Genomic DNA, 21,506 nt, shown 5'->3' with positions numbered 1-21,506 from the left:
CTGAGCTCCGCCTGAAACCCACTAAGCAGTGTTTCAGTACCATAGACAGCTCACACAGCTCTGCAAATCCCCGACATATAGTCTTAGAGTGCATATACAGGGATACAGACTTTATCTTCACTTGCCATCCTTGCAAGTGTTAACACAATCGTAGTCGAACTTTACATCACTTTCTTTCTGTTTAGAATAGCCTAAATCTGTTTCTGAACATTATTCCTACTGATAGCAATATTATACCGGCTTCTAGTGAGAAGATCATCTGCATATAATAGCATCTGTGGCGAGGTTATGGGGAAGCAGTGAAAGAAAGCATCACTATGTGTCGCATTCTCGAGTTTGCAGCCAGCCGGAGTGGAGCGAGTTCAAAGCTCAGACTGAAAGTCAGTCTCACTGATGTGCGCTCGCTTGCGGCGGCGCGCACTGAAGGGCTGTAAGAGCGGAAGGGAGCGTCTTTCCTCTCGGTCTTCACGACTAAGCCCTGCAGAAGTGGATGGCGGGAGAAGGTCATGAAGGTAATCGTTACCTTTAAGCTGGATTTGGGCGGCTGTTACCGCAGAAGGAGCGCGCCCTGCCCATCAATTATTCATCCGTTGGGGAAGCGGTGGGAAACGGCGGCACGGCACGTGGCTCCGCACATCCTCCGTTCTCCAAGCAGCTACCGGCGAGTCATGTCCCAGTGTGAGGGCACTTCAAGAAGAGCTGGCGAAGAGGACCAAGGAGGATGAAGGAGGGTGACGGGCCGGACGAGGCAGAGGAGGATTATAATGAAGTTGAGTGGGAAAGGAGCGTGCGCCGTAGTCTCCAGCAGCCTGCTGTTCGCGTGCGCCGTGAGCGCGGCAGTGGTCGGGTTCGAGTGTCTGTCTCTGGGAGCCAAAGTGAAGGCGCACTTCCAACTGAGCGCGGCTGCTGGTGCGTTTTACTCTGGAATCCTGCTCGGACTCGGACAGGCACTGCTGGGCATGGCGTTGCTCTGCTGCAGGGGCAAAGCTGCGTGTCGCAATTTTTTCCTCTTCGGGCTTCTTGTGTTTCTGCTCGGCGTGCTCACGGCGTTCTCGGGCGCAGTGGTGGACGGTGACGCTGTGTCTCTCGTGGAACGGAAGTACTCGCGCTATTGCTTGGACACACTGGATGTACCTGCTGCATGCAGGCGCCTCAAGGATTACCAGCGCGGCCTGGTGGCGTCCACCGTGCTTAATGCGCTCGAGTGCCTCATTGGTCTGGTAAACCTTGTGGTCATCAAGCGCTACCAGGCGGCGCAGTTTTACCGGAGGCGCCGCGCGCACAGGCGCAGCGCGCGCGCCGTCTTGCTGGCCGAGGAGCGCGAGCTCACCGTGGCCGCCGACTTCAGGTCGGTCTCTTATATCAGCCTCGCGATGTGCGGCTCCCAAGCGCGAGAACACGGTGCAGAGGCACGGAAAAGCGGCCATCCATCTATCGAACTGCCAGGCTATGCGCCTGACCAAAACGAGCTCCACCACGTGTACGGTTTCTCCTACCCATCCGTTAACGACTCACCGCCGGCATACGAAGACATATTCCCCGGAGAAAGGAGGAACAAAGCGTTAGAGTGTTAAAAGAGAGACAAAGTTACACAACCACCTGCAGTGACAATCACTGGCGATTTGGCCCCGGACGTCAGACGCACGCGTATCACCGTCTCTCTTTTCTCGGCTCAGTAATAACCTGACTGTGCTCACACATTGCTTCCTTTTTTTTTTTTTCATGGGAAGTGAGTACACTCAGTGAACTGCCGGTAGGAAAACTGAACTGAAATGGTAAGAGATATATTCAGATCATAATAAACATGAAGGGTTAATGACTTTTCAGCAGCTTGTTTTAAACATGATTGTACGTAACATTGATGTTTTGTTGTCATATTTCTTCCGTTTGACTCATGAATAAAAAAGTATATTCACATTTCTATGACGTAGATATTTCATGCAAATTATATCAAGGAAAAAAAAAATCTTATTTCACAAATTAATCATATAGAGATGTGCGGTTCTTTGGCCTACTTTGCCAATTAGGCTATGAGTAAACAGGTATTTGAAATTCACCTGGTTTTTTTCTTTTTATATCTAAACAGACTGGAGATGCAATTCTTTGATGTAATTACAGCCTGCATTAAGGCTAGAATGAAAGCTGCAGCAGTTCTGAAATGGAATAATATCATTATACACCTGTGGTGTTGTGCTTCTCTGTGTAAACACTGAAATGCAAAATGCCCAAGCTTTCATGTCTATATAAACAGCTGCCATAAAAGAATGCCTTTGAAGAACAGGAGGGATGAAAAACAATAACATTCTGCATCAGTTTTATACTCGAAGTGCACTTAATATTGATTCACATTTTCCTTTTGGCACTGATATTTCAAAGATGAATTAAAAACCTATTGACAGCTGCAGCAAGGGCAAATAGCTTTCCAGTTATTCTATAAGCAAAATAACGGTCAACAAAAGTTCATATATCAGTGTTGCCAAACTGAATGGTGCTCATGCCATTGCCAAAGAATGATTTTGATGTTCCCATGCATGATACAAGGTAAGATGGATTACACTTAACTGGATGTCCACATCGGGGCATTGTGATAATACCGTAGCTTCACCGAGGATTCTTCATGTTGTTTAGTAACACGGTATCATGTAGGCTTTGGCATTGTAGTGTGGCATTTGGTCCCATAGTTTCCTTATCAAAGTAAAATGTTAACTTATTTAGTGAAGGTCAAATAACAAAATCTCCTGACAGCTACTTCTTGGATGTTTTGTGAGAATCTTTTTAAAAATACCTGCTTCTGAACATTGAATTTTTAAGCAATTTTTTGCACAAAAGCCTTGGTGAATAATCAGTAAATGTAATCTATGATTGCAACCGATCTATTTTATACGTGTGAATTGTCATGCACCTGCAAGGGGTGGATAACTGTCAACCACTTAAACGTCAGGGAGCAGTAGAGGATTAGACAACTGTGAGAAAATGTTTCAAGCCACATCAGCTGCAGTGATTTAGGAATGGGCCTATATGTTCCTGAAAGTGTATTAGAATGTCTTCTTGACTTTCTAATAATTTATGGCATGTTCTCAAAATGGTTTAATTTCGCTACCGAATGTGAACAAAATGTAATGCAGTTTTCCATTTTGCTTAATTTCCTTCCTGTTTTCTATTATTGAAGACAGCAGGACAGAATTTTAAAATGCTTGCTTGATTTTATTGTTGGCATGTATATGCCTGAGGGGTTTTTTTTCTCTTAGAATTAAATACTAAGTTTAATGTTTTTGAATTCAGAATTTAACACTTATTCATTTAGAAAAAAAAACACCAGGTGTTGATCTATGAACTCAACTCTCCGACTATATATCTTACACAGACAAGCATATGGATGAAGGCGCATATGGAAGTGACGTATTTTGCACTGTAATACTCTTATATGGGTTCAGGGTCATTGTTTCCGCTGCTTAATAAATGTCAAAGAGATTACTTTGTTCATCCTAACATGCAAATCACTGAGTCAAATTCATTATATTTTTAATGAGCGAAATAACCTTACCAATTGCAGGAAGTTGCTAATTGCCCTAAATATGTCTCTGTCAAACCCTGAGATGAATTTGCCAGGCTCTTCATTTGCATATTTGCAGTATGAGTCCACATTTAATACATGAGAAACAACTGCTGTATCACCAGAGATCAGGTATCTGTTACAAAGCATATATAATTTTATAAATAAACAGTCACACGTTAATGCGATTGCAGTATGTGACAAAGCTGGTAATTAAATGTCATTTTATATCATTTCTTGTATATTGTCAAAGAGATATACTGTACAGTTGTTTGAGTTTCTGTATTCTGGTGCATGATGGCACCCATTTACATGTATGAAACGCTTTATTAGTGAAGTACATAGGACGTAGTAGCCAAATCCCATAAACATTTTTCTTTCTAGATTTTACTTCTCAGTGCAGTAAGAGACACATTATTTGTTGTCTGTAGAAGTGTGACTGTAATCCAAGCCAGACTGAGGGGTTTTCTGCTGTGGAACTTGGTGTGACACAGACAGTTTTGGATGCTGTCCAAGGTCTCGACTCTACTACTGTGATTACTGCATTCTGTCACCTGACACAGAGGAACATTGAAGAAATGGCAAAGGAGAGCTAGGGAGGAGCAGAAAGTGAGAAATGCTGGCAAGGAACAAGGTAGAAAATAAGGAATAGATTATATCCATTAGTGGGTGCTGCAGTGAGCATGGTTTATGAGGGTAGCAAGAGCTGGAAAAAAGTACAACATGGAGCAATTCTTTAAATATGTAACACAATTCAGGAGCTGTCTTTAAAACAACACAGAGTCATCAGATGGAATAATGTATTTGCCTTTCAGTGTGATTGGGTTCCTTTTTAGAGGCAACACTGCAAAGTGTTTTTTTTTATTCTGAGAGACTCAATTCATTTAGCTCCCATCAGAGCTTTAATGAAACATGTTTGCTCAATTTACTTTTATGACTTTGCTGTTCCTCTGCAATTCAATTAGGTGTGGGTGATTTAGTGCTGGGCCTCATGAAGTTATTATTCTTCTCATCCAAACCCTATAAGTAAGCTTTTCCATGCTTCATTTCATTCCATTATCATTTGTTTGGTCTCTTTCCAGTGGTCCAGCTCCAGTGAAGAGGGTTTGGAAAGCTATAGACTCATGACAAATTGTAGGAAAATCTATTGGCTTTGTTATGCTGTGGGATTTTACTGGCATAGGGTTCACTTGTCCCATGGAGAGAAGGGGTCACTGCAAATTCAAAGTTCTTCTAAATGATCATCAGTATTCTACGATGAATTATACGTTGTATCCTGATGGGAGTGCTCCCTTCCAGGATGACAACCTCCTATACACAGGACACAAGGGTTCACTCAATGGTTATAAAGAAAGCGTGAAACTTTGCCCATCATAGTCACCATTCTCAATCCAATTGAACAGAGCTAATCAAAAGGGAGGGGGGCATGGCTCAGGTGGATAAGGCGCCGTACCATAAATCTGGGGACCTGGGTTCGATTCCGACCCGAGGTCATTTCCTAATCCCTCCCCGTCTCTCTCTCCTGCTCATTTCCTGTCTCTACACTGTCCTATCCAATAAAGGTGAAAAAAAGCCCCCCCCCCCCCCCCCCCCCAAAAAAAAATCTTTAAAAGGGAGGGAGGGAATATCCCTTCAGGTACCACTGCCCTGCATGTTCATTCCTTCAATGCAGGGCAGTGGTACCTGAGGAGTTAAGGTACAGGGTGACTGGGCTAGTTGATTATACAGTCATGAGTTCAAATCCCAGAATCACCAACCCTTGAGCAAGGCTTTTAACCCTCAATTGCTCAGGTGTATCCTGTCTCAACTGTACGTCAAGACAAGTGAGTTTTTATTGCCATTCCTCTACATAGCTTATGTACACGCAGTGTCCATTTTAAAAGGAACACCTGTATACCTGCTCATTTATGCAATTATCCAGTCAGCCAATCACGCGGCAGTAGCACAATGCATAAAATAATGCAGATACAGGTTAAAAGCTGTAATTAATTTTCACCACATGGGTTGGTTTGATAATTTCATAAACTGCTGATCCCATGGGATTTTCATACTAAATAGCCTCTGGAGTTTACATAGAATTGTACAGGAACACCCCCCCCCCCCCCCCCCCCCCCAAGTTCTCTGGGTGGAAATGCCTTGTTGATGAGAGGTCAGAGGAAAATGGCCAGATTGGTTCAAGCTGCCAGGAAGGATATACTAGTGCATCTCAAAAAATTAGAATATTGTGAAAAAGGTCCTTTTTTCATAATTTAATAAAAAAAAGTAAACTTTCATATATTTTATTTTCATTACATGTAAAGTGAAATATTTAGAGCCTTTTTGCTTTAATTTTGATGATTATGGCTTATAGCTCATGAAAATCAGAAATCCAGTATATCAAATTATCAGAATATTTCATTTCGAGTTTGCGTAAAACAGTATAAATACCATGTATCGCTCTCTGTCTAGTTAGTTAAGTAAATGCAACCACAATCATGGGGAAGACTGCTGACTTGACAGTTGTCCAGAGGACGATCGTCGACACCCTCCACAAGGAGGGTAAGACACAGAAAGTCATTGCTGAAAAGGCTGGCTAGAAAAGATGCACAAGCAACAGGGATGACCGCAGCCTTGAGAGGATTGTCAAGAAAAGTTGATTCAAGAACTTGGGAGAGCTTCACAAGGAGCGGACTGAGGCTGGTGTCAGTGCATCAAGAGCCACCATGCACAGACGTCATCAGGAAAGGGGTGACAACTGTTGCATTCCTAATATCAAGCCACTCCTGAACCAGAGACAATGTCAGAAACTTCTTACCTGGGCTAAGGAGAAAAAGAACTGGACTGTTGCTCAGTGGTCCAAAGTTTTCTGTTCAGATTAAAATAAATTTTGCATTTCATTTGAAAATCATGGTCCTAAAGTCTGGAGGAAGAGTGGAGAGGCACAGAATCCAAGGTGTTTGAAGTCCAGTGTGAAGTTTCCACAGTCTATGAAGATTTAGGTTGCCATGTCCTCTGCTGGTGTTGGTCCATTGTGTTTTATCAAGTCCAAAGTCAATGCAGCCATCGACTCAGAGACTTTAGAGCACTTCATGCTTCCATTTGCTGACAAGTTTTATGGAGATGCTGATTTCCTTTTCCAGCAGGATGTAGCACCTGCCCACAGTGCCAAAACTACTACCAAATGGTTTGCTGACCATAATATTCCTGTGCTTGATTTGCCAGCTAACTTGCCTGACTGGAACCCCATAGAGAATCTGTGGGGTATTGTCAAGAGGAAGATGAGAATCACCCGACCCAAAAATACAGACAAGCTGAAGTCTGTTATCAAAGCAACTGGAGTTTCAAGCTGATTGCCTCCATGCTATGCCACACTGATGTCAAGTCAAGTCAAGTTTATTTGTATAGCGCTTTTAACAGTAAACATTGTCGCAAAGCAGCTTTACAGAATTTGAACGACTTAAAACATGAGCTAATTTTGTCCCTAATCTATCCCCAATGAGCAAGCCTGTGGCGACGGTGGCAAGGAAAAACGCCCTCAGACAACATGAGGAAGAAACCTTGAGAGGAACCAGACTCAAAAGGGAACCCATCCTCATTTGGGCAACAACAGACAGCATGACTATAACATTAACAGTTTTAACATGAAGACAGTTTTGTTGATGTTGTAACTCTTCATTGATGGAAACTTGAGTGCAAAACTGTTCATGACAACTGCAGTCCTAAAGTTAGCAAGTCAACTGTAGTCCTCAGCCACAAAAGCATTACTGTAAGAGTCCAGAGCATCCTCCAGGTGTAACCCTCAACTGTCCTCATGGGGCCGTCCTTCACAGGAGCGATGCGATAAAACTCCGACCAGACACAGGGCACCAGGATGGATCAAGCAGGTCCGAGGGGCAGAAGAGGCCAGCATCTCAATACCAGGACCAACATGTAACTCAGAGGGACAGATTTGGGGGGGGGGGGGGGGGGGGGAGAAAACACAGGGTGTTAGGTATGCCCTAAAAATGACACATGTATTAAATCTGTGTGGTAGGCTCGCAGAGACAAGAGTCTTGACATCAGGCATAATACACAACAATGGCATGTTAATATGGTTAAAAAATATCATGACCTGCTCTGGCTGGATGCTTGATTGGGTGATGGGAGCACACTCCTCAGCAATGATGAGATGCAGATGGGACCCTTAGGGCTGGCCAAGACAATTCAGTTACATTTCACCGGGTCTGGGACATGCAACAGAATGTCTGACGGCCGATTCCCTGCAGGCTACAATAGCCAGTCGAGGTCTCCACCCTCTCCACCAAAAGATTTCCTGTTGACTCCATGTAACTCAGAGGGACAGATTTTTTTTGGGGGGGAGGGAAAGAAAACACAGGTTGTTAGGTATGCCCAATGTCACCTGAATAAGTAGGAACAGTATACATATTGCACTGAGTACAAGCAGGGACTCCGGCAACTAACTATGACAGCATAACTAAAAGGGGAGAGCCAGAAGGTAACACAGGCATGAGGGAGCCCCGGGACATAAAGCAGCCAGCCACTACACCATCAACAAACTCGAGTGAGCAAGCGAGTGGGGGACTGACAGCATCCATACATCCCAGTTTACCAAAACACTCTATGTCTGAGGACCCTCTAGATCTACACCTTTACCTCATAAACACCATTAACAAAAGGCTTGACTAAACAGATATGTTTTCAACCGAGACTTAAATGCTGAGACTGTGTCTGATTCCCGAACATTACTTGGAAGGCTGTTCCATAACTGTGGAGCTTTGTAAGAAAAGGCTCTGCCCCCTGATGTAGCCTTCACTATATGAGGTACCAGCAGATAGCCTGCACCTTTTGATCTAAGTAGGTGTGGCGGGTCATAGAGGAGCAGAAGTTCACTCAGGTACTGTGGTGCGAGACCATTTAGTGCTTTAAAGGTCAATAGTAGTATTTTATAATCAATACGAAATTTGATTGGGACCCAATGCAGTGTGGATAAGACAGGCGTGATGTGGTCATATTTTCTAGTTCTAGTAAGGACTCTTGCTGTTGTATTTTGAACTAACTGGAGCTTGTTTATGCACTTATTGGAACATCCAGACAGTAAGGCATTACAATAATCCAACCTGGAGGTAACGAAAGCATGGACTAGTTTTTCCACGTCATGTAATGACATTAAATTTCTTATTTTAGCAATATTTCTGAGATGAAAGAAAGCTATCCGGGTGATGTTATCAATGTGAGTTTCGAATGAAAGACTGGGGTCAATAATCACTCCGAGGTCTTTTACTGCTGCACGTGAAGAAACAGAAAGGCCATCCAGAGTTACTGTGTAATCAGAAAACTTACTTCTAGCTGTATGTGGTCCTAGTACAAGTACTTCAGTCTTGTCAGAGTTAAGCAGAAGGAAATTAATAAGCATCCAGTGTCTAATGTCCTTAACACATTCCTCAATTCTATAAAGCTGGTGTCTCTCATCAGGTTTTGCAGAGACATACAATTGTGTGTCATCAGCATAACAGTGGAAACTAATACAATGTTTATGAATAATATCACCCAGAGGTAACATATATAGAGAAAAAAAGCAGTGGACCCAAGACAGAACCTTGTGGAACACCAAACTTTACCTCAGTACGTCTAGAAATATCACCATTTATATCAACATACTGATAACGATCAGTTAAATAAGACCTGAGCCAGGAGAGGGCCGTTCCCTTAACTCCCACAACATTTTCTAGTCTATCCAGAAGAATGGAATGATCAATGGTATCAAATGCTGCACTAAGGTCAAGCAACACAAGTAGCGAGACACAGCCCTGATCAGACGCCAACAGTAGGTCATTTACTACTTTAACCAGAGCTGTCTCTGTGCTATGATGAGGTCTAAATCCTGACTGATACATTTCATGGATGTTATTCCTATGTAAATATGAGCATAACTGTTGTGCCACAGCTTTTTCAAGGATCTTGGAGATAAAGGGGAGGTTTGATATTGGCCGATAATTGGACAGCTGACAGGGATCAAGGTCAGGTTTTTTAATCAGGGGTTTGATAACTGCTAGTTTAAAGAATTTGGGTACATAGCCAATCGTAAGAGAAGAATTTATTATTTTTAGAAGCGGTTCAATTACTTCAGGTGTTATCTGTTTGAATAGACGTGTAGGTAAGGGATCTAGTACGCAAGTTGAGGCTTTTGATGCCGAGATTAATGAAAGTAATTCAGTTTCTTTAAGGGGAGTAAAACATTCTAACTGATGATCTGATACAGTTATATAGTTAACTACTACAAGGTCACTTTCATTGTCTGACCTTAAATTAGTAGTTTGAATTTTTTGTCGGATATTCTCAATTTTGTCATTAAAAAAATTCATGAAGTCGTTGCTACTACATACTGCAGGTGTGCATGTGTCTATAGTGGACTTATTCCTGGTTAATTTTGCTACAGTATTAAATAGGAATCTAGGATTATTTTTGTTATCTTCTATTAGGGAGGAGAGATATGTTGATCTCGCAGCACTAAGAGCTTTTCTATACTTCAGGAAGCTCTCCTTCCATGCTAATTTGAACACTACCAATTTTGTTTGACACCATTTACGTTCCAATTTTCAAGTGGTCTGTTTTAATGTGTGAGTGTCATCATTATACCAGGGTGCTAATTTTTTGTCTCTGTCCATTTTCCTTTTTAGAGAAGCTACATTATCTAAGGTATGGCGGAATGTTGACTCTAAGCATTCAGTTGCCTGATCAAGTTCTGCAGGGGCTGACAGTGACCCAATCAAAGTTGATAACTCTGGGAGATAATTTATAAAGCTCTGTGCAGTAGTTGATGTGAATGTACGTTTAATACAGTAGCGAGTTGAGGTGCATATATTATTACTCAGACATAATTTGAATGAGATGAGATAATGATCTGACATAACTTCAGACTGTGGAAGTATGACTATATTGTCTACGTTTAACCTGAATGTTAGTATTAGATCAAGGGTGTGACCACCATTATGGGTCAGTCCTATGACATTCTGCTTAATCCCTACTGAATCTAAAATGGACACAAATGCTGTTTTTAAAGGGTCTTCTGGGTTATCGAAGTGAATATTAAAATCTCCGACAACTAAAACTTTGTCTAAGGAAATAACCAGATCTGAGATAAAATCTGCAATTTCAGAAAGAAACTCAGAATATGGCCCTGGGAGCCTGTAAATAATAAGCAATGGAATTAACTGGGTAGACTTATTTTTCGAGGCTACGTACATTATATGAGTATGAAGAACTTCAAATGTATTAAATTTATAACCAGGTTTTTGTGTTACACCTAGATAATCATTATAAATAACCGCAATGCCTCCTCCTCTGCCAGTTTGACGATGCTGGTGTATATAACTGTATCCAGGAGGACTCGCTTCATTTAATGTTATATATTCATTTGGCTTAATCCATGTTTCTGTTAAACAAAGTACATTAAACTCCTGATCAGTAGTGAGTTCATTAACCATTAGCGCTTTAGATGTAAGAGGTCTAATATTTAATAGCCCCACCTTTAGATCAAAGGTGCTAACAGCAGCTGTACAGTCAGTATGATCTAATTTTATATTGATTTGGTTACTGGAACAAACTCTCTGAAAATTTCTACCTTTTTGTTGAGCTCGGGGAACAGACACAGTCTCGATGTAGTGGACCCTGAGTGATGACTCTGTGCAGCGAGCAGACAGTCGGTTTAGCCTGTTCGTCTGCTCCCTGGCCTTGGCTCTGGATTGTCAGGAATTAACTAGGCCTGTTCTGAGACTATGACCTATGCTGCAGGAAATGAGAGCAGCACCTTCCCGAGTGGGATGGATACCATCCCGCCCTAACAGGCCAGCAGTGCCCTCAAAATTAGCCCAATTACCTATAAAGCCCACACTGTTTTCAGAGCATCACCTGGACAGCCAGCAGTTCAGTGACCATAACCTGCTGTAAGCTACATCGCCACGCCGCATTGGGATGGGGCCAGAGCATACTACAGCATCGGACATCGCCTTCGCTAATTTAAACACCTCTATAAAGTTACTCTTAGTAACCTCAGACTGACGAAGGCGTATATCATTAGCTCCTGCATGGATAACTATCTTTGAGAACCTGTGCTTGCCTAGGACCCTAAGATTACCTGCTATGTCCGGCGCCCTGGCTCCCGGTATACACCTGACTAAAGCTGCTGGTGCCCCTAAAGGCTGAGCTAATTTCACGTGACATATGATAGAGTCCCCTATAACCAGAGCTCTTTCAGATTTCTCAGTGGGTGCATCACTAAGGAGAGCAAACCTGTTTGACACGTGACACGGAGAGGAGTGGCGCTCCCGTGGGTGAGCCTCAGCGGTAGCTTTGGCTCTACGCTTATGCTGCCAGTCGTCATCCATTCGCCCTGCTGTGAGGGCTCTAATGCTGGAGTTGGGGGATTACTAACTCCACCTAGGGCATCCAGACTTTCTCCTACAGAAAGTACACTGTTCTCGTTATCACTGACCTTCTCTAAAGCCTGGACACGTGCTTCTAGCACTGTAATCTTCTCTGTCAGAGAGCTAACTAATCTGCACTTATCACAAATAAAGCTATCGCTAGCGATGGAGGAAGAATGACTAAACATCCTGCACTCAGCACACTGAACAGGCTGAAGGTGTGCCATGATGAAAAGATTCACGTACCTTAATCGAAGATCTGTTTATATTAAAGCAGATCCGATGTGGATGGCCTCCACTTGTGGTCTTTACACAGGAGGAGAGAAAAAGAAAGCTTCCGGTCTCGGCGTTCTTCCGAAAAAAGAGAGAGAGAGAGAGAGAGAGAAAGAAAAAAAAACAGAAAAAGTAAAGCGAAAGTGAAAAGTACAAAAAGGAAAGCAACAGTACAATAAAAATGAAGAGGATACTGGAAAATTATTTGTAGAAAAAAGTTAAAAAAGGATTAGTAATTAACGCCAGCACTCGCGGGAAAAAAGGACTCGGCGCAAACAACTCCAGTTGCAGTAATTTGTGCTAAAGGATGCCATGATGCAGTAATTTGTGCTAAAGGAGCACCAACAAAGTATTGAGTGTATAAATGAATATACTGTACTTTTCAGAAGTTGGACATTTCTGTATTGTAAACCCTTTTTTGACTGATCTTAGGAAATATTCTAATAATTTGAGATAATGGATTTCTGATTTTCATGAGCTATAAGCCATAATCATAAAAATAAAAAAAAAGGCTTGGAATATTTCACTTTACATTCAATGAATATAGAATATATGAAAGTTTACCTTTTTGAATTAAATTACAAAAAAACCTTTTTCACGATATTCAAATTTTTTGAGATGCACCTGTAGCAACTTATATAATCGCTCTTAGCAACTATGGTAAGCAGAAAAGCATCTTAGCATGCACAAAACATCAAACCTTGAGTTGGATGGGCTACAGCAGCAGAAGTCCACATGGGGTTCCACTCCTGTCAGCCAAGAACAAGAATATGAGGCTATCAAGAGAATCTGAGGTTATCAAAGAGTAACCAAAACTCGACAGGAGAACATTATAAAAAACACCTCATGTTTTTACAGTCTTCAACTCAATTCAGACCATCTGGCACCAACAACCATGCCATGATTAAAGTCACAAAGATCACATTTCCCCCATTCTGTTGTTTGATATAAATATTAACTGAAGGTCTTAACCTATATATGTCTGATTTTATGCATTGTGCTGCTGCCACATGATTGGCTGATTGTATACCTACGGTACATAAATGAACAGGTGTACAGGTACCTGTATTTCTATTAAAATGCATAGTGAATATCCATTTTAATGAAATGTCATTTCTCCAAGACCATGGTGCAACAATACTACATAAAGTGCAAATACACTAACGTGTGCAACAAGTGCAGGAAAAATAAAGGCACATAACAATATCTGCAGAACAATAAATACACAGAACATGAACTGTAAACTATTGAGTAGTATAGCAAATGTGTGTTGAAGCTTTGTAAATTGCAGGTGTGTGATGGTATTGTGTCCTACTGGGTTAGGTGTTTGACTAGCCCAGGTGAGCGTTTGGAGACAGTGTGGTGTTGAGCAATCTGACTACCTCAAGGAAGAAACTGTTGCATAGTCTGCTGGTGGTGGCATGGTGGATAATCATGTAGCTTCTGTCAGATAGCAAGGAGGGTGAAGAGTCCATGAGATGGGTGAGAGGGGTCGTCCGCAATGCTGTTGGCTTTGTGGATGTAGTTGTTATTGTACAAGGCGCTGATGGTTGGCAGAGACCCTGATGATCTTTTCAGCTGTTCTCACAATCTGGTATAGGGTCTTTGTGGTCAGAAACTGTGCAGTTCCCATACCACACAGTGAAACAGCTGGTCAGGACGATGTCTAAAGTCCCTCTGTAGAAGATGGTGAGAATGGGAGGGGGGAGGTTAGCTCCCTTCAGCCTCTGCAGGAGGGTCTCTTTTAGCAAAAGCATCAATCAAATGAGGTTAATGTACAATTCCAGTGACTTGTAGAACAAATTACATGGGTAATTAAAGCTGTTCTGGTGGTCCTTGGCAGTTGATGTCCCAAGACAGTTTTTGTTGTATTTTCCTTTAATTGGTCACCAATCTGTGTTGTGGTTTTAAATTAAATCATGGCACAATATTACCATGGCATATTATGTGTATCAAAATATTAAATACAGTATTTTGCATGGTATAAACAGCATATAAATATATGCTAATCCACAACAGAATGTGTGGTAGGATTTCTTTTAAGTAAACAAAGAATATATTTCAGATGTCATGGAATTTCGCAATGTTGTTTTGGGCATTTGCCTTCCAAGTGGTTTAAATTTAGAATTGAGACAGCTGAAGTTAACTGGAGTCTCTACATTTCTTTTCAGGACTTAATTGTGAATCCAAAGACAAAATAAGGAGGATAGGACTGTTTCAAGCTGAACTGTACAAATTAGCTGAAAGAAATTAACCGAGATGAATATAAATTAAATGTTAATGGGAAAGTTTGATATTGTGACAAACCTGAAAGAACTTTAATTAGGTGGGAGAAAATGGAGAAAGTGGTTGAGAGAGGAGATGGTGTAATGTGTGAAAGATTGATCAATTTTATAGTGACAAGTCTTGGTAATCACCCCGTTAATGTCATTCATAATGCTGACGGGGGAAAAAATCAATTGGCGTGGCAGGAACAATTAAGTTTTCTTTTATGGCTGATCAGATGATTAAGTATTAAAGAATATTCTCAAGTCCCTGAGGGTATAATGGCCCTTGGTTTCTCTCGTTTTTACAAGAATATCTATACCTTATTGGCCTTTTAAGTGATTATATTACATGAGAGGGATCTAGTGTAACCTGATCATGGGCCTACTGCCCACACTTTTAAGGATGGACACTAATTCATGAGACCTGGTGAGCAATCATGACTAAGTGCTTACAAAGCACAATGCAGCCTCTATATGCTACACCATCCTTCTTTTCTCTCTCCTCTGGGCAAAGATACATCCTTTCTTAGGCTTTAAAAATATAGCCACAGAATTGATGGAAAGCACAAATTGATCTCTGCTAAAAGCTCCTCATTATGTACAGATCCATTTGTCTTGGTGGAATGGCCAGGTAGAAGATGCTTCTGGAAAATCTCCAGACACTAAAGACAGGACCCATCTTCAATCGAGGAAGAATTGATTATTCGGTCGCTGTAAACTTCCTAAACCATTAGAGATGACACAATGTTCTGCTCAGAAAGAGTATCTGTTGTACTTTGTGGCTTCAGTCGACACCAACGTTATACAATGTCAGGCAATGGGAAAAAAGTGGGATAGTTATTCACTAATACAAGAAAACCAATGCAATGTTTTCCATGGGATAATACAGGTATACTTAAAGGACTTATAACATTGTCAGAATGTTGAATTGAATCAACTTTTGGAGTCATAATTATTCACTCTTTGATTTGCAGAAACATGGCTTATTGGAAAATATGTTAAACAACATATATATATATATATATATATATATATATATATATATATATATATATATATATATATATATAATATTTATCATGTGGAAATGTAATACAGTTGTGTCATACAGTTCTGATTGTGTTTAAAAGAGAGTGCAGGTTGAAATGGACAATCAGCTAAAATATAGGTATGATATTCCAGACTGCAGCCAAAAATCACTAGGACTGACCTCATTAGAGTTTTCCCATCATGAATATTGAGTGCAAACTTCTCAGACTAAAAGGAATCATTTATCTGAATGTGTGGATTTTTCTCATTTCTAATAATCTACGTGATGCATTTCTTATTGATATCTGCTTGAGTTCAAAAGGCTTGTATGCAAAGACCAGTGTATGGTTTTTCATAAAATTTAATATTTTTCATATGGGCTAAGCATTCTTACTCTACTTTTACAGCACATAATCATTACGATGCATGATGCAGGTAAAGGAAATGGCCCCAGATTTAAAACTAGCATCTTATTTCACAGTGAATGCTTGCATAGTTTTAAATTTTAGGTTATAGCTATGCTGCAACTTAAGTTGATGTACTGATGTTCTTATGTCCTCAGATGTTTCTCTGTAGATGACTCACAGTGGCCCTTATTCACGAAAGGAACATATGACAGAAAACTGGGGATATGATCATTTCCACACAGAGCTTGGCATTTATCAATGTGGATGTGAGCAGAGGCTAGAAATTAAATCTCATGTCAAGTCTCTCCATGTGTATGCAAGTTTTCGAGTCAGTGCAGTGTAGCACAGTAAATCTGCCTGAGTGAAGAATTGGTATTAGACCATATATTCTGACTGGCATCTAAATATATGCAGCCACAGATTCATCACTTAAGAATATGCTGTGTGTGGCAAAATATTATGTTTTTAGAGGCCTGCATTGTCTATGTGTCATATATATCCCTAACATAGGCTAAATAGATATTTTCAGGTTGTTTGCAATTAATGTGGTTCTCTTTCATTTGGAGATAGTCTAGGCTAGACTACTGGTGACATAATTACAAATAAAATAAAGCAATTAAAATCAATGGGTAGTGACCGATTTTCAATGTGATAGGTTAGATGCTTATTCAGTCATCTATTTAAACAAGAACTTGGGGTATTCAAATCTCAGCTATAGCGCATCTAGCTCTGTTAGAAGACCTCTACACATCCGTAAGACGCAACAGGGTTTTTCAGGAGCACAGTTTTTAAAAATTTTTAAATTTATTTTTATTTTATTTTATTCTTTTTATGGAGCACGATGAGTGGCTATTAAGTCTCTTTTGTCTCCCAAGACATCCAGGGTGGTGGTGTGTCAGCATAGGGGGCAGAGGGCACGTGCTCATGCGCTCTCTCTCTCTCTCTCTCTCTCTCTCTCTCTCTCTCACACAGTTTGCGGTTGCCAGGCTCTGTGGGGCTCCAGGCTGGTTTGTCAAGCTGAAGGCTGAACACCACTGGTGCCTGGTTCTGATTGATCTGAAACATCATTAAAATGAAGGAAAAAAAGAAACTCTACAAGTGTATAATTTTTAGTGCCGAGTTTGAGATCTGACCATTTTTTCTTCACATACGTGTAAAAAAAAATTGATATAAGCAATACAAACCCCATTTCTAGAAAAATTGAGATATTTTCCAAAATGCAATAAAACCAAAAATCTGTGATTTGTTAATTCACATGAACTTTTATTTAACTGACAAAAGTACAAAGAAAAGATTTTCAATAGTGTTACTGACCAACTTAATTGTGTTTTGTAAATATAAATGCAGTTAGAATTTGATGCCTGCAACACACTCAAAAAAGTTGGGACAGAGGCATTATTACCATTGTGTTACATCATCTTTCCTTTTAATATTGTATGGGAACTGGTGATACTAATTGTTGCAGTTTTGCAATTGGAATTTTTGTCCATTCTTGCTTGATACAAGACTTCAGCTGCTCAAAAGTCCGTGGTTGCTGTTGTCTGATTCTCCTCTTTATGATGCGCCATAGATTCTCAATAGGAGACAGAGCTGGACTGACAGCAGGCCAGTCAAGCACATGCACTCTGTGTCCATGAAGCCATGCTGCTGTAGTATGTGCACCTTGATGGCAACATGTCTTTTTAAAATCCCAATATACAGTATGCCTCCTCGTCAATGGTACCTTCACACTCATGCATAATTCATCTTTGGCACAGAAAACTTGACATCCAGTTTTCTCGGAAACAAGGTGAAATATGGACTCATCTGACCACAGCACATTTCCATTGTCTTTCGGTCCATCTGAGGTGATCTCAGGCCCAGAGAAATCGGCAATGTTTCTACATAGAATTGACGAATGGCATTCTCCTTGCATAATACAATTTCAGGTTACATTTCTGCCTGCAGCGGCAGACTGTGTTAAGTGACAACAGTTTTCCGAAGTACTCCCGAGCCCATGTGGATATATTTGTCACATTAGCATGACGGTTTCTCAGGCAGTGCCGCCTGAGGGCTTGAGGGTCACGCACATTCAACGGTAGTTTCTGACCTTGCCCTTTACACACTGAGATGTCTCTGAATTCACTGAATCTTTTCATAATACTATGCGCTGTAGATTTTGAAAGACTTAATTTGCAGTCTTGCATTGAGAAATGTTCTTTTTGAATTGATTAACAATTCTCTCATGAATTTTGACACAAAGAAGTGAGCCATGACCCATCCTTACTTGCAAAGACTGAGCCTTTGGTGCATGCTCCTTTTACAGCCAGTCATGATCCCTTCACCTGCTACCAATTAACCTGCTTATTATGGAATCTTCCATATTGGTGCCACTTGAATATCCTGTAAATGTTTTGCCTCTGTCCCAACTTTTTTGAGTGTGTTACATGCATCAAATTCAAACTTTATTTTTACAAAATACAATTAAGTTGGTCAGTAAAACTTTTGAAAATCTTGAAAATCTTTTTTTGTACTTTTGTCAGATAAATAAAGGTTCATATGAATTAACAAATTACAGCCTTTTTTATTGCATTTTGGAAAATATCCCAACTTTTCTGGAAATGGGGTTAGTATATTAGACTATTATTAAATACAGAATATAGGCTATACATATCATGGATGTATAAATTAAATATTAAAACATCAGCTGGAGTTCGATTATCGATGACAATGCTGTTGAACACAGCAGTGATTTCATTCCATATTGCATTTTTCTGACCTCCTATGATGCTAATTTCAGACTGTCAAATAGAAATAATTCAATCAATTGGCTGTGAGAAATTAGAGCTTCCATTTTGAGGGTGGAGAAGTTTTTCTTCCTGGCTGCATTATACCTGTCCATGTTGTAAAGTCCAAGGGCACTGTCTCTAAAACGAGAATATTTAGCAGCATGATTATTTAAATGATGATGGTTTTTAGCCACCGCATTTATCAATGCCCGATCGTCCTGCGACTGGTGAGATACGAATGTTTTATGAAGCACATGTGAACTCTGATGTAAAATGATTTCTACACTTGAATCTGTGCTGTTTTCTATGCTAGACTGATAAATGAGGGCCAGTGTTACTGTCATATACAGTCATGCTTGAAAGTTTGTGAACCCTTTAGAATTTTCTATATTTCTGTATAAATATGACCTAAAACATCAACAGATTTTCATACAAGTCCTAAAAGTGGATAAAGAGAACCCAGTTAAACAAATGAGACAAAAATATTATACTTGGTCATGTATTTATTGAGGACAATGATCCAATATTACATATCTGTGAGTGGAAAAAGTATGTGAACCACTAGGATTAGCAGTTAATTTGAAGGTGAAATTAGAGTCAGGTGTTTTCAATCAATGGGACGACAATCAGGTGTGAATGGGCACCCTGTTTTATTTAAAGAACAGGGATCTATCAAAGTCTGATCTTCACAACACATGTTTGTGGAAGTGTATCATGGCACGAACAAAGGAGATTTCTGAGGACCTCAGAAAAAGCATTGTTGATGCTCATCAGGCTGGAAAAGGTTACAAAACCATCTCTAAAGAGTTTGGACTCCACCAATCCACAGTCAGACAGACTGTGTACAAATGGAGGAAATTCAAGACCATTGTTACCCTCCGCAGGAGTGGTCGACCAACAAAGATCATTCCAAGAGCAAGGCGTGTAATAGTCGGCGAGGTCCCAAAGGACCCCAGGGTCACTTCTAAGCAATTGAAGGCCTCTCTCTCATTGGCTAATGTTAATGTTCATGAGTCCACCATCAGGAGGACACTGAACGACAATGGTGTGCATGGCAGGGTTGAAAGGAGAAAGCCACTGCTCTCCAAAAAGAACATTGCTGCTCGTCTGCAGTTTGCTAAAGATCACATGGACAAGCCAGAAGGCTATTGGAAAAATGTTTTGTGGACGGATGAGACCAAAATAGAACTTTTTGGTTTAAATGAAAAGCGTTATGTTTGGAGAAAGGAAAACACTGCATTCCAGCATAAGAACCTTATCCCATCTGTGAAACATGGTGGTGGTAGTATCATGGTTTGGGCCTGTTTTGCTGCATCTGGGCCAGGATGGCTTGCCATCATTGATGGAACAATGAATTCTGAATTATACCAGTGAATTCTAAAGGAAAATGTCAGGACATCTGTCCATGAACTGAATCTCGAGAGAAGGTGGATCATGCAGCAAGACAACGACCCTAAGCACACAAATAAACCAAAGAATGGTTGAAGAATACAGTTAATGTTTTGGAATGGCCAAGTCAAAGTCCTGACCTTAATCCAATCAAAATATTGTGGAAGGACTTGAAGCGAGCAGTTCATGTGAGGAAACCCACCAACATCCCAGAGTTGAAGCTGCTCTGTATGGAGGAATGGGCTAAAATTCCTCCAAGCCTGTGTGCAGGACTGATCAACAGTTACCGGAAACGTTTAGTTGCAGTTATTCCTGCACAAGGGAGTCACACCAGATACTGAAAGCAAAGGTTCACATACTTTTGCCACTCACAGATATGTAATATTGGATCATTTTCTTCAATAAATAAATGACCAAGTATAATATTTTTGTCTCATTTGATTAACTGGGTTCTCTTTATCTACTTTTAGGACTTGTGTGAAAATCTGGGAGGCGAAGTGGCCAAGTGGTTAGAGCGCTTGACCGCTAAGCGAACGGTCCCCAGTTCGAGCCTTGTCTCGGATGGTGATCTGGGGCTCGCCTCCTGTCCACCCAGCAGTGAATGGGGACCTGGTGGAAACACTGGGGAAGTTAAGGCAGCGAAGAAAGGAACTGGCCACCCTACCTCACCATGCCGACGGCCCAGGACAAGTGTGCTCTCTAACAGGCACTCCCCAACATACGTACGAAAAAACGTATATAGAACTCTTTGACTTTGACTTGTGAAAATCCGATGATGTTTTACGTCATATTTATGCAGAAATATAGAAAATTATAAAGGGTTCACAAACTTTCAAGCAGCACTGTAATTTTTAAATATCGATTGCATATGTGCTGGATGACAAAAGGATTTTACATGTGTGCAACCTTATATTTGGTCAAAGACAGCAGCCTGGAGATTGAGAACATTTCTTAAAATATTTTTAAGCATGCCGGTCTGCATTGATTTTTTTGCAAATATTCTTCTGGAGTGTTAATATTTTTGCCATATACTTTAATGAGAAAAAATGGTATTATTTAAGGTAGGTAGTTGAGAGAATGGAAAATTTGAATATTTGTCTGTAATGTTTTATTTTATTTAACAGTTTTTCCGCATTCCCCTGAATGAGGCCAATAATTGTGGATCTGACTGTAAATACAGTTTGATCAGGAGTGACAAAATAATAGAGTGCTAATGCAGTATGCAAATAGTATAATATTTTTCATAACACATTCTTACTCCACCTTTATAGCACTCATCATATTGCATTATATGATTCATGTAAATGCCACTATAAACAAATCTAGCATCTTCTTTCACAGTGAATGCTTGCACAGCTTTAAATTTTTAGGAAATAGCTCCCAAACCATGTGTTGCAACTTCAGTCGATATACTGATT

The 21,506-nt window shown here is 40.5% G+C and overlaps 1 protein-coding gene across 1 annotated transcript; it reads left to right on the top strand.

Annotated features, from left to right (window-relative positions):
* Positions 1-764: 764 nt before the first annotated feature.
* On the top strand, positions 765-1,574 carry LOC132890174 (transmembrane protein 271-like). The gene has a single exon (XM_060926964.1). The coding sequence runs from the start codon at positions 765-767 to the stop codon at positions 1,572-1,574; it is 810 nt and encodes a 269-aa protein (XP_060782947.1).
* Positions 1,575-21,506: the final 19,932 nt, after the last annotated feature.

The sequence above is a fragment of the Neoarius graeffei genome, chromosome 8 (genome assembly GCF_027579695.1).
Source record: "Neoarius graeffei isolate fNeoGra1 chromosome 8, fNeoGra1.pri, whole genome shotgun sequence".
Classification (NCBI taxonomy): domain Eukaryota; kingdom Metazoa; phylum Chordata; class Actinopteri; order Siluriformes; family Ariidae; genus Neoarius; species Neoarius graeffei.
The sequence above is the reverse complement of the archived record's forward strand: the minus strand, read 5'-3'. Positions and strand labels throughout refer to the sequence as shown.

Coding starts and splice junctions, on each gene's coding strand:
- LOC132890174 (XM_060926964.1), top strand. CDS start 765: ATGAAGTTGAGTGGGAAAGGAGCGTGCGCCGTAGTCTCCAGCAGCCTG.